The following is a 12561-nucleotide window of genomic DNA, read 5'->3' as shown; positions in this document are numbered from 1 at the left end:
TGACGCATGTGCTGTATGTGGAAACTCCAGTGAAACAATTGACCATATTATACTCGAATGTAATGGTATCCATCCGGAAGTTGGTGCAGGCGCTATCACTGTTCCTGAAGCTCTGGGCTTTAGAGATAACAGTGGCCGGGTGAATAAACCGGCGGTGGAAACTAGCAAAAAACGACTGGAAGATTGGTGGCTTAAAAGCAGAGAAGTGACATAATGTTAGTAATGTATAGGAACAAAATTTAATAAATAGAATGGTGGTTTAGTTAACCATTCTAAATCAATAATTAAGATATATGGAGAAAAATGAGCATGATAGCTACCACCCCGTTTCAAAGGGGATGCTCCTATATTCCATCCATCCATCCATCCATCCATCCATCCATCCATCCATCCATCCATCCATCCATCCATCCATCCATCCATCCATCCATCCATCCATCCATCCATCCATCCATCCATCCATCCATCCATCCATCCATCCATCCATCCATCCATCCATCCATCCATCCATCCATCCATCCATCCATCCATCCATCCATCCATCCATCCATCCATCCATCCATCCATCCATCCATCCATCCATCCATCCATCCATCCATCCATCCATCCATCCATCCATCCATCCATCCATCCATCCATCCATCCATCCATCCATCCATCCATCCATCCATCCATCCATCCATCCATCCATCCATCCATCCATCCATCCATCCATCCATCCATCCATCCATCCATCCATCCATCCATCCATCCATCCATCCATCCATCCATCCATCCATCCATCCATCCATCCATCCATCCATCCATCCATCCATCCATCCATCCATCCATCCATCCATCCATCCATCCATCCATCCATCCATCCATCCATCCATCCATCCATCCATCCATCCATCCATCCATCCATCCATCCATCCATCCATCCATCCATCCATCCATCCATCCATCCATCCATCCATCCATCCATCCATCCATCCATCCATCCATCCATCCATCCATCCATCCATCCATCCATCCATCCATCCATCCATCCATCCATCCATCCATCCATCCATCCATCCATCCATCCATCCATCCATCCATCCATCCATCCATCCATCCATCCATCCATCCATCCATCCATCCATCCATCCATCCATCCATCCATCCATCCATCCATCCATCCATCCATCCATCCATCCATCCATCCATCCATCCATCCATCCATCCATCCATCCATCCATCCATCCATCCATCCATCCATCCATCCATCCATCCATCCATCCATCCATCCATCCATCCATCCATCCATCCATCCATCCATCCATCCATCCATCCATCCATCCATCCATCCATCCATCCATCCATCCATCCATCCATCCATCCATCCATCCATCCATCCATCCATCCATCCATCCATCCATCCATCCATCCATCCATCCATCCATCCATCCATCCATCCATCCATCCATCCATCCATCCATCCATCCATCCATCCATCCATCCATCCATCCATCCATCCATCCATCCATCCATCCATCCATCCATCCATCCATCCATCCATCCATCCATCCATCCATCCATCCATCCATCCATCCATCCATCCATCCATCCATCCATCCATCCATCCATCCATCCATCCATCCATCCATCCATCCATCCATCCATCCATCCATCCATCCATCCATCCATCCATCCATCCATCCATCCATCCATCCATCCATCCATCCATCCATCCATCCATCCATCCATCCATCCATCCATCCATCCATCCATCCATCCATCCATCCATCCATCCATCCATCCATCCATCCATCCATCCATCCATCCATCCATCCATCCATCCATCCATCCATCCATCCATCCATCCATCCATCCATCCATCCATCCATCCATCCATCCATCCATCCATCCATCCATCCATCCATCCATCCATCCATCCATCCATCCATCCATCCATCCATCCATCCATCCATCCATCCATCCATCCATCCATCCATCCATCCATCCATCCATCCATCCATCCATCCATCCATCCATCCATCCATCCATCCATCCATCCATCCATCCATCCATCCATCCATCCATCCATCCATCCATCCATCCATCCATCCATCCATCCATCCATCCATCCATCCATCCATCCATCCATCCATCCATCCATCCATCCATCCATCCATCCATCCATCCATCCATCCATCCATCCATCCATCCATCCATCCATCCATCCATCCATCCATCCATCCATCCATCCATCCATCCATCCATCCATCCATCCATCCATCCAGTGTAAATAATATTAACGTGTCTCACCGCCTATGGTGACGAAGCATTCTGTCACCCGTTCCCCGGCTTCATTTGTGGCCTTGCAGACATACCGCCCTCGTGTTGTTTCGTTGACCTCGACAATGTGGAGGAGGCTTTTGTCATGCAGGGTGGTCACCTTGTACACGTTGCCCTCTGAAATGGAGGGAAAGGAATACACTTTCATTCACATCCAGCGCTGCTCAAACAGGCATATAGTTGGTTTGCTAAAAACATTTTTCATTTCTTTTTCACAAAAATAACAATTACGAGAGTGTCTCTTAAGATATCTCTGAAGAGGTGAACGGTGAAAGCCTACTCTTCCTCCTCTTATCGTTTGCCTCTTTCTCTTGCCTCTTCTCTTTACCTGTTTCTATTTCCTTCTTTCTCTTGGCCTCTCACTTTAGTCATTACTAAGCGTTTTAGTAATTTCTGATCAGTTGTAGTAATTGCAAGTCAGTAGTCACTTAAGTCATTACTGAGCATTTTAGTCATGTCTAATCAAATGTAGTCGCTCGTTTGACATATTGGTCATTACAAGTCATTACTAAGCATTTTAGTCATTTCTAATCATTTGCAGTCGTTGCTAGTTACATATTGATCATTAGTAGTAATTTTAGTCAGTAGTACTCATTACTAATCACTTTTAGTCATTTCTAATCAATGTAGCTGCAAGTCGTTCTTAGTCATTAGTAGTGTCACGGAAAGCAGGTCTAGACTTCACGAAGAAGGCAGGCGAGGCTTTATGAACAAGCAGCGTTCCGCCGACAGCGCGCGAACCCACTTCAAAGTACTTTTATTTCAGGTGCCACCTGAGAAATCCAGGTGGCATTACTCCCCTTCCTAAAAAAAAAAAAAAAAGCTATGGCCAGAGTCCCTAAGGCTGAGCATGAGCAATGGACGGTACAAACGAAAAGAAACCATCAGCACAGGATAGAATAGACAACGGAGGCGGGGAGGCACATTGCACATTACGGCGTAAAATACAGCTTCATGCAGGCCACGTGCGCGATCTCGGAGCGTGGTTGCCGACACGAGGGCTGCACAGCTTGCCAGCTGGAGTGACAAAGCGCAAAACTTTGTAGGATCCGAAGTAACAGGAGACCAGTTTGTCACACAAGCCAGGCCGGCTCACCGGTGTAGCTAACGTTACAAAAGCGCGCGCGCTCACCCTCGAGTTGGCGAGGCTGCCACTTGCTGCAACCACAATGGTCACTTGACGGACGCACTTCCGGTAGCTGCGAAAGTCGTCTGTGCTGCTCGAATCTTGAACCACTTGAACCCCTGAGCTATAGTGCCTATACCTGAGCTTTGCGACCTCACATCGTTAACCGAGTATGGCGGCGTCTGTGGATTGAAGGTGCGCGTCGGCGCTTGGGTGCGAAAAGCGCGCAAGCTGGCCTGCTTCGTCACATGCGCCACATGCTGGAAGTCGGCACACGTATACCGATTTGCGGGACCCCTCCTGCGCACGCGCATTGACAGGGGTGAGTGCAATCGTGGCCACTGCGCCTGCGTGGGAGGGGTACGGTAAACCGGCATACGTCTACGTCAGTACGTCTCCGGCAAGCAAGCTAAATTTCTTTTAGCTTGCCGGAGCTGTAACTGCTCTTTACCATAATAAAATCGGTTTGCCAAAAGGTAAATATTTGCTTTGACCCCAGTAAAAAGACAGTCACGCATCAATCATTCCAAAACCGTACGCCAGTGTCTTGCAAGGACTAAATTAAATTTTTTTTTTCTCGCACACCATTAGGTAATGAAACTCTTTGCCGTCCATTGTTGTTGAACGCGCAAATATTGCTGTATTTTAGCGGTCTGTAAAGACGCTCCTCCTGCTTGGGCAGCGACGCTGCCTGCAGTAGTGGGAAATAAATAAACGGCGAACCGCGATTCATTGGAACAGCGGTTAAATTCGGTAACCACAGAGAATAACCGCGCGGTTAGGCTGCCTGTGCGACTATAAATATAGGGCTCGATGCCCATCAGGGCGGTAACTTCCAGCAGCCACTCTTCAAGCTCCGGGTCCATATATATAGCACACAACTCAGACGAGAAGGTAGAAAAAGGCAGCGATCAATGAACATGTGGGAGGGAAAAAATCCATGCTAGGGAAAACGCGCCAACCGGAAGTGTACAAACCGAGCGTCAGCCAAAGACATTTTTTTTGGGGCAGCGTGCAGTCCGCCTTCTTTTTCTTTTTTTCTGGTCCGCAATCCCAGAGCTGCTTTCCCCGAGTATTGAGTTGAGGGGGGAGAGGAGGAGCGCCATTTTTAATCGCCGATGTTTACGGTGTTAATGAAGCTAGCTCAAAGATTCTTGTGATGGAGTGACTAAGGTGGACGATAGGTGTACCTCTCGTGCGCTTTGCTTAACCTCATTTTAGGCATATTAAGGTTCCTTGGGGGTGGCCACCTTATCGCATGACTGTTGCAAGCGTTCTGAACCGTACTGGTGTGGCATCTGGATAGACGTGGGCAGCGGCGGAAGAGAGGAACTGGAAAGCAGAGAAGGAAGGTAGGCGATGCCAGTGGGCGAAAACTCTGGCATGCTCACGTGGATTTCCCCAGTGTCCAAATGCCAACTTGGCAGTAGTCAGATGGGCAGGTGACATGAAAATCAAACCCGGGACCCGCGGATCCTGAGCCAGACATGCGACCTCTATGCGACCACGCAGGGGCATTTGGACAGTTAGCAGGGCTTTGTATCTGCGTCAGGTGGCCTTTTACATAATGTGACAGCTTAGACCGTATGTTGTGTGTTTCAGATGACGTGGGATATGGTAGGGGCACAATTGTAGCCGAGTGCATTATCGTGAACTTTAAGCCACAGGCGGGAGCCGTTAACGCGGTCGCATCATTTAAAAGCAGAGCTTAAAAGAGCAGCTGAATAGGTTTCAGATTTCGACAAGCTTAAAGGGGACAAATGTATGAAACGTGCAGATAACGAATACAAAGCTTTTTTTGGCGCTAACATTTGAATTGCAGGTGTAATCGCCAAATAAAGTGACGTAGGCATTCAGACTTCTCTGCAGTGCACGCGATGGGCTGAGGAGGCCGCAACAATGACGCCATGTATAGCGGCGCTACGTTTCAAGCGAAGAAACGGTTGCTTGAAGAGGGAAAGCAGGGTTGCTTGGCAGCATCAAACGACGCACGGCAGCATGTCGGCGAAGCGAGGGGAAAACTAAAAATTCGGCACCACTGGCGTCATTACCAGCTTCTCTGCACTCCTCCGGCACATTGAGAAGAATACTTTACTTTTAATATGCGATAACGTCATCAATTTAAATGCTGCTGCAAAAAGCAGTTTACATGCTTTACCTACAAACATCGTACATTCTAATCATTGTATCTCGTCAAAATGTCTAAAAACCACTTCAGCTACCCTTTAAGGAATGTGCAAATTATTCGCGGTGAATTATGCTTGCGCAGAAGAGAGACGCGCTGCTTGGGCGGCGACGTCGTCGACACACGGCAGCGGCGTCGGCAGGTGCCAAAAGCCGGGAAATGATTGCTGGAAGGATGGTTATGTAGAACACGTAGTTTCAAACTGCACATATTTGAGAACATGACTCAGATTCTTTACCCCAGAAATTACCAAACTAAAATACCAGGAGATCTGCGCACAAATTTCGCATTACCAGTGCCATAATCGTCGATAAATTCGATCTTTTTTTTTCTTCTTTTCAACAAGGTATACCCAATCCATATGCCGGGTGAGAAGCTGGTTTCGTTCATAGTTGCAGTTCTGACAGTCTCAAAAAGAGGTCCACGCACTAGTTCTGCGTTGAGTGAAATCCTAGTGAGGCCTCGGTAGTGTTGTGAAGCACTGAAAATAATTACCTCTTTTGTTTTGTCTTTAGCGAATGCATTTTGTTGTCATCTCAAGATGATTGTACAACATTTTTTTTTTTCACTGTTTTTGTGTTATATTTTCAGTTTGCTCTGGGTGTGCAGTGTACTTTACCTTCATGCATGTAATTTATGCTGTTGTATGCTAGCTGTAATTATGCTGTTTGCTTTCTGTGTTGTGCACTTCTTTGGACTGTATTAGGGAACTGTCAGGCCTAACCGCTTTTTGTCACAGTTCTCTCTTTCATTTCTGAAAAAAAAAAAAATTAACACACTGTATCGAGTTTTGTGGCAGTGGGCCGCACAACAGCCGAAGTATAGAAAAGGACGAGTCTGTTATTTTTTTCTTTTTTTCTGCTTGCACATATGCACTAAGTCAGTGTTTCCGGCACATATTGGCTAAACACGTGTTTTATATGCAAAGATAAAAAATAAAAAGATAAAAAGCAGGGTGGACGCTCCGTCACAGCTGACTGGGGCAAATTCAAAATGATATTACATGCCTTTCGCCGAAATATAGATAGTGAAGTTCTAACCTGTGTCGTCTGGAGGTATCAGTTCTTCTTCGTGGTACCATCGTATTTGTGGTTGTGGGCGTCCTCTGGCTATGCACTCCAAAGTGATTGGCATGCCGAGCGGGGCTCGCACCTCGCTTAACAAGGGCTGCTCAAACCTTGGCTTCATCGGCACAAACTCTGAAAATCAAGGTCGTGAACGGCTGTTGTGAGTGAATTTCAAGAGCTGCGGTAACAGGGTGGCTTACCAAGGTCGAGCTTGTTAACCTTCTTCGGAGTCTTCCGCATCGGCAGCATAGACTTCATATCTGTAATGCAACGTCATAGGCTGTGTAGTAAACAACAAAATATACCTGCTGCACGGAAACTTGCCTATTTGGATGAGCTCAGCCTCGGTGACTTCAGTTCCGTATTTGTTCTTCGCTTCGCATATGAAGTCGCCGAAATCCTCCGTTGTTGTCCTGACCACGGGAAGGGATGGAATTACGTTACTGGCACCAGTCTCTTCTTTTTTTTTTCTTGTGTGCGTGTATGATTATACATGTTGAATGAAACGAAGAAACAGCGTGAACAGACGGGACGAGTGGAAAGGCACATGCATGTGTCTGTCTCGCCTTTCCACTCGTCCTGTGTCTGTTCACGCTGTTTCTTCGTTTCATTCAACATGAACCAACCAGCCCGACAAAACCCTCTTCTTGGATGACTATGCGTTCGAAAAAAAGTCAGACGTTGAAGGAAAGAGAATGTATTCGACGTTTCGGCCGCGGGACCGGCCTTCGTCGGAAGGAACTAGGTTACAGGCAGTGCCGGTCTATTAGTATCAGTACTGATGACGGTGACTATCGAATAATAAACGAAGACTAAAATAGGTAACTCTCCTGCAGTCACACATGTGCCATGATGCAGATTACAACTGGTTTAAAATAAGAAAATCATAACACATGGTGGTGCGACATTATCGAGAATCTACGGAGCCCATGCGTGCGCAAAAGTGCATCGCTATTCATTGAATTAGCATACGAAGGCACGTGGCTAAATTGCGGACAATGAGGCGGTTACATTACGTACATATAAAAGAAAAGAATGGAGTAATAAGGGTCCCTGATGATCTTTCGAAGTTGCAGAAATAGTTTTATTTAGATAGACAGTTCAGCTTTCCTGCACTTTGTTTAATACCTCGCGACACAAGCTTAAACTTGTGAACTAAAAATGATTCTCTGACTTCACGGTCGTAGTGTGATCAAAACTCAGATTCCAAAATAGCGATCTTTAAAAAAAAAAAGCTGGGGGAGTGGTTGGGATGTAAAAGTACATAGCAATTTCAGCGGCCGTGATAAAGCGGTGTACTTCCATGGCCTGTTCATTTCAGCGGCCATGAGGGGTAACAGGACTAGTCCCGCCAATTTTCATTTGTTGCCTCTGCATTCGCGTGCAGTCCGGTACCGTACAGATGATTTTACCAAAGGGCCATATCACGTTCAGTACTTTACAAGTGATTACGTTAAGGCAATATCAATACCCGTGACGAGCATATAAATTCAGCGCAGAGGTAAGAACCGAGGTGCGCAATATACTGCTTAGCACATATCATCCAGGAGCCAATTCTGAAGTTGTATTTTGCGGAATTGGGACAGTGAAAAAAATATTTCTTGTGCTGTTAATTCTACACATTTTATAAAGCATTTGCGAAACTTTGGTTATCATCGTTCTTCCTTCTGTACATTTCCGCGCTGTTCGTTTCCTGTCAAGAGGTTGTCGTCTAGGCATTTTCGGTCATAGGACTGCAATTTTACTAACGCACTCTGAGTTTGTCTTCGAGATTATAGCTCGTTGGGGTCATCGATGTGCGCACCGGCGTCGCAAGGGAATACTTACCTGTGTATAGTTATCGAGCAGTTGCCCTCCGTATCGTAGTACAAGCTGTATTCGGGAGAGTACTTCACTGGCTGGCCCTGTTTGTACCATGTGATCTTAGGCTTCGGTACTCCTACCGCTCTGCAATCAAGCCTGCGAAAAGGGGCGACATTGCATGTTTTAGCGCCAAAGCTGCATAAAGGCATCTCGAATGTGTGAATGTAAGCAAGTTGCGCAGTAACTGAACAGCACTGTAAGCAGATACGGTGCCTTTTTCTAGCTATTCACGCCGACCACATTGCCGCTTGTCATGCCACAGCAGCGACAGGAAATCAGCATATAGTGGACACACATAATGACGATGCCTTCTGTCCTCAAAGCTGACTGTCTCAAGAACAAATGCGTACCAATTAGCCCACCACCCCGATTATTTGCAACAGCGCCAAGTAATATAACTCTCTTGGGCACCTAAATGTTTTGCTCTCAGCCGTGGTATACGATGCCAATTCGCACCTTTTTCAGCTGCGTTTTTGTTTGCACTTATGTTTCTCACGGCTTTTTCTCTCTGTCTCACTTTCACTCACTCACTCACTCACACACACACACACACACACACACACACACACACACACGCACGCACGCACGCACGCACGCGCGCGCGCGCGCGCACACACACACACACACACACACACACACACACACACACACACTATATATATATATATATATATATATATATATATATATATATATATATATATATATTGATACAAACTATAGTCGACGACGAAGCGGAGACAATCAGTGGCTAGTTGACGTAGACGATGAAGTGGTTGCTAGTTGGCGTAGACGACGAAGTTGGTTGCCTGGAACCGCGCTCAGACCGCTCTCGGACTTCGGCAGTCTTCTAGGTTCAGGGCGTTGCCTGGACGTTTGGCGCAATACCCGTTACAGTCTGGTGGAGTGCGCTGGGTACATTTTCCCACGTTTACAAGCTTCACGACGGATCTGACTCCGGTCCACCAGCGACTCAGTCGCCGCCTCCGCGGACAGTCGCCTGAGGTTGGGCCCCTTTCCACCCCTACGAGGATCACGCAGCCGCAACTCTCGAGCCACCTCGACATGGCCACTGATCCCAGGCTCTCAGCTCCGATCCTTTGCCACCCGCCGCGAACACCACCATCTTTTCACGGCGACGTCTTCGAAGACGCTGAGGATTGGCTGGCTACCTTCGAGCGAGTGGCTCGGTACAACGGCTGGAGTGACGAGCGAAAGCTCAATAATGTTTACTTCGCCCTAGAAGAGTCTGCGCGTACGTGGTTCGAAACCCACGAGGGCGCCCTTACCACCTGGCAAGCATTTTGCCATGAACTTCTGACCACCTTCCCCAACGCCGATCGCCACGAGAAAGCTGCACTTCAGTCCAGAAACCAGCGGCCAAATGAAAGTGTACGCATGTTCTGTGAAGACACGACCCGTCTTTTCCAGTGCGCAGACCACAATATGAAAGAGGAGAAGAAGCTTCGCCACCTCATGCGTGGAGTTAAGCAGGAGCTGTTTGCGGGCCTCGTTCGCAGTCCACCGCGTACCGTTGCTGAATTCCTTGCGGAAGCAACGACCATGGAAACGACGCTCCAACAACGGGCCCGGCAGTACAACCGAGATGTCAGCAGCCTGGCCCCAGATGTTTTTTCGTCGTGTCATGGAGGCGGTGCGGACTCCTTACGTGACCTCATTCGGTCGGTTGTTCGAGAGGAACTCCAACGTTTCCGTCTGTCTCAGAGTGCGCCAGTGACATATCACTGACCGAAGTCGTCAGAGATGAAGTACGCCAGGCTGCTCGTGAATTCCCGGTCACCAACGTACTGCAGCGCGGCGATGAAATGCCCACGCACACATCCGTTGTTCCTCAGGCAGCTGCCTACGATCCTGTCGCTACCATGCCTCCACGGGTCGACGACAAACGAACGTACGCGTTCGTTGCACGTCAAGCAGCTGCCTGTGGTCCTATTGACCCGACACCGGTGGTTAGTCACATCAGTCCGTATGACGCATCGGCTCAAGCTGTGGTGCCTGTTACGTACATGCCCTCGCAAGTCGGACGTGTGGCGTACGCGGGACCACAGGCCAATCTGCTACCACTGCGGGGAGGCCGGCCACCTTTACCGTGCCTGCCTGTATCGCCGAGTGGGACTTCGCGGCTTCGGACCCGATGCGCCCTGTCCACGGAACGGCGAACGGCCGCTCGAAATAGAAGCTCATCTGTCGGCCAGTCAGAGGCCTGGGAGATACAGGCGCTATGACTCAGGATCGTCATCTCCGCTGCAGCACCGTTCCCCAAGCCCTCGCAGAGAGTCCAGCAATACTGAGCGGCGTTCTTCCAGTCCACACCGGGAAAACTAATTCCAGCGGTCTCCGGAGGCAGGGCCGCTGCTGTCGGAAAAATTGAAGATCCTCCGCCGCCGATACACCGATACGCTGATTTCTCACAGGGGCAGGGTAGCGACAGCATCCGACGCGCTACTTCTGATTTGTGCGTGACACTTGACGGAACTGACACGATCGCGTTTTGACACCGGTGCAGACTATTCAGTGATGAGCCACGCCCTCGCCCAGGAATTGAGCAAAGTTGTGACGCCATGGTTGGGCCCTAGCATTCGCACGGTTGGAGGTCACCTCATTAGCCCGGCCGGAAGGTGCACAGCCCGAATTGGCATCCGCGGTTTCGTCTACGTCGGGGAATTCGTTGTCTTGCGCGAATGTTCGAGAGATTTGATTCTGCGGCTCGACTTTCTGCAGGCAAACGGTGCTGTCATCGACCTACACGAGGCACGAGTCACATTCTCGACCAAACAGGCAGTGGCACGCTTAGACACCCGCGATCCCTGTAGCCATGCTCTGCGTATTGTGGAGGATGATGTCACGGTGCCACCACGGTGCAGTGTCATAATGCGCGTGCAGAATGACCTATTTCATGACTTTGAGGGCATGGCCGAGGGTCATATCCCGCTGCTGCTTGAGAGGGGTCTCATTGTTGCCCGAGGCCTCGTCCACCTACGGGATGGCTGCACTACCGTTCTGCTCACCAACTTTTCGAACGAATTTCAGCACCTCGTCAAAGGCACGGTGATCTCCTTCCTCCAAGACGTCGCGGAGTGTCCACATTTGTGCACCGTGGAAGAAGCCCTTCAAGGCGACACTGGACCTCGTCACGTTCTGCCACCTGTCGAAATAAACACCGAGTTATCGCCGGCTCAGAAGGATCTTCTTTCGGCTGTCTTGGCAGATTTTGCAGACTGCTTCGCAACGTCTTCCAAAGTGGGCCGAACTCCGGTCGCCAAGCACCATATAATAACAGACGAGACCACGCGCCCCGTATGCCAACGCCCATACCGCGTTTCTCCAACGGAACGAGCAGCGATTCAGAGACAGGTCACCGAAATGCTTTCCGACGATGTCATTCAGCCTTCTACAAGCCCTTGGGCTTCGCCGGTTGTTCTCGTCAGAAAGAAGGACAATACTCTGCGGTTCTGTGTCGATTACAGAAAACTTAATCTCGTCACTAAAAAGGACGTTTACCCACTTCCCCGCATAGACGACGCACTCGATCGACTGCGAGATGCCCGATACTTCTCGTCGTTAGACCTAAAAAGTGGGTACTGGCAAATAGAAGTGGATGAGAGAGACCGGGAGAAGACGGCTTTCGTGACACCCGATGACTTGTATGAGTTTAAGGTACTACCGTTCGGCCTATGTTCGGCACCGGCCACGTTCCAACGCATGATGGACACCATTCTGTCCGGTTTGAAGTGGCAGTCGTGTTTGGTTTACCTGGACGATGTCGTCATATTTTCGACCACCTTCGACCAGCACCTAGAAAGGTTACGCCTTGTGTTAAAAGCTCTCCGAGACGCCAGCCTGACAATCAACCCGGAGAAATGTCACTTCGGCTTTGAGGAACTTCGCTTCCTTGGTCACGTGGTCAGCGCAAAAGGTGTTCGCCCGGACCCTGAAAAGACAGCTGCCGTTTCCGGTTTTCCACACCCTACTGATAA

At 49.0% G+C, this 12561-nt stretch overlaps 1 protein-coding gene across 1 annotated transcript in view; it reads right to left on the bottom strand.

Annotated features, from left to right (window-relative positions):
• sls (sallimus) overlaps positions 1-12561 on the bottom strand; it is a 208793-nt gene that overhangs the window by 115126 nt on the left and 81106 nt on the right. Inside the window, exons 101-105 of the mRNA XM_084590954.1 lie at positions 8528-8659; positions 7025-7113; positions 6901-6960; positions 6674-6832; positions 2293-2439 (exon numbers count right to left, since the gene is read on the bottom strand). Coding sequence (XP_084447080.1) covers positions 2293-2439; positions 6674-6832; positions 6901-6960; positions 7025-7113; positions 8528-8659 — 587 coding nt within the window. The remainder of the gene's footprint in view (positions 1-2292; positions 2440-6673; positions 6833-6900; positions 6961-7024; positions 7114-8527; positions 8660-12561) is intronic.

Source organism: Amblyomma maculatum, chromosome 1 (genome assembly GCF_055883805.1).
Source record: "Amblyomma maculatum isolate TAMU_Amacu chromosome 1, ASM5588380v1, whole genome shotgun sequence".
NCBI lineage: Eukaryota > Metazoa > Arthropoda > Arachnida > Ixodida > Ixodidae > Amblyomma > Amblyomma maculatum.
The sequence above is the reverse complement of the archived record's forward strand: the minus strand, read 5'-3'. Positions and strand labels throughout refer to the sequence as shown.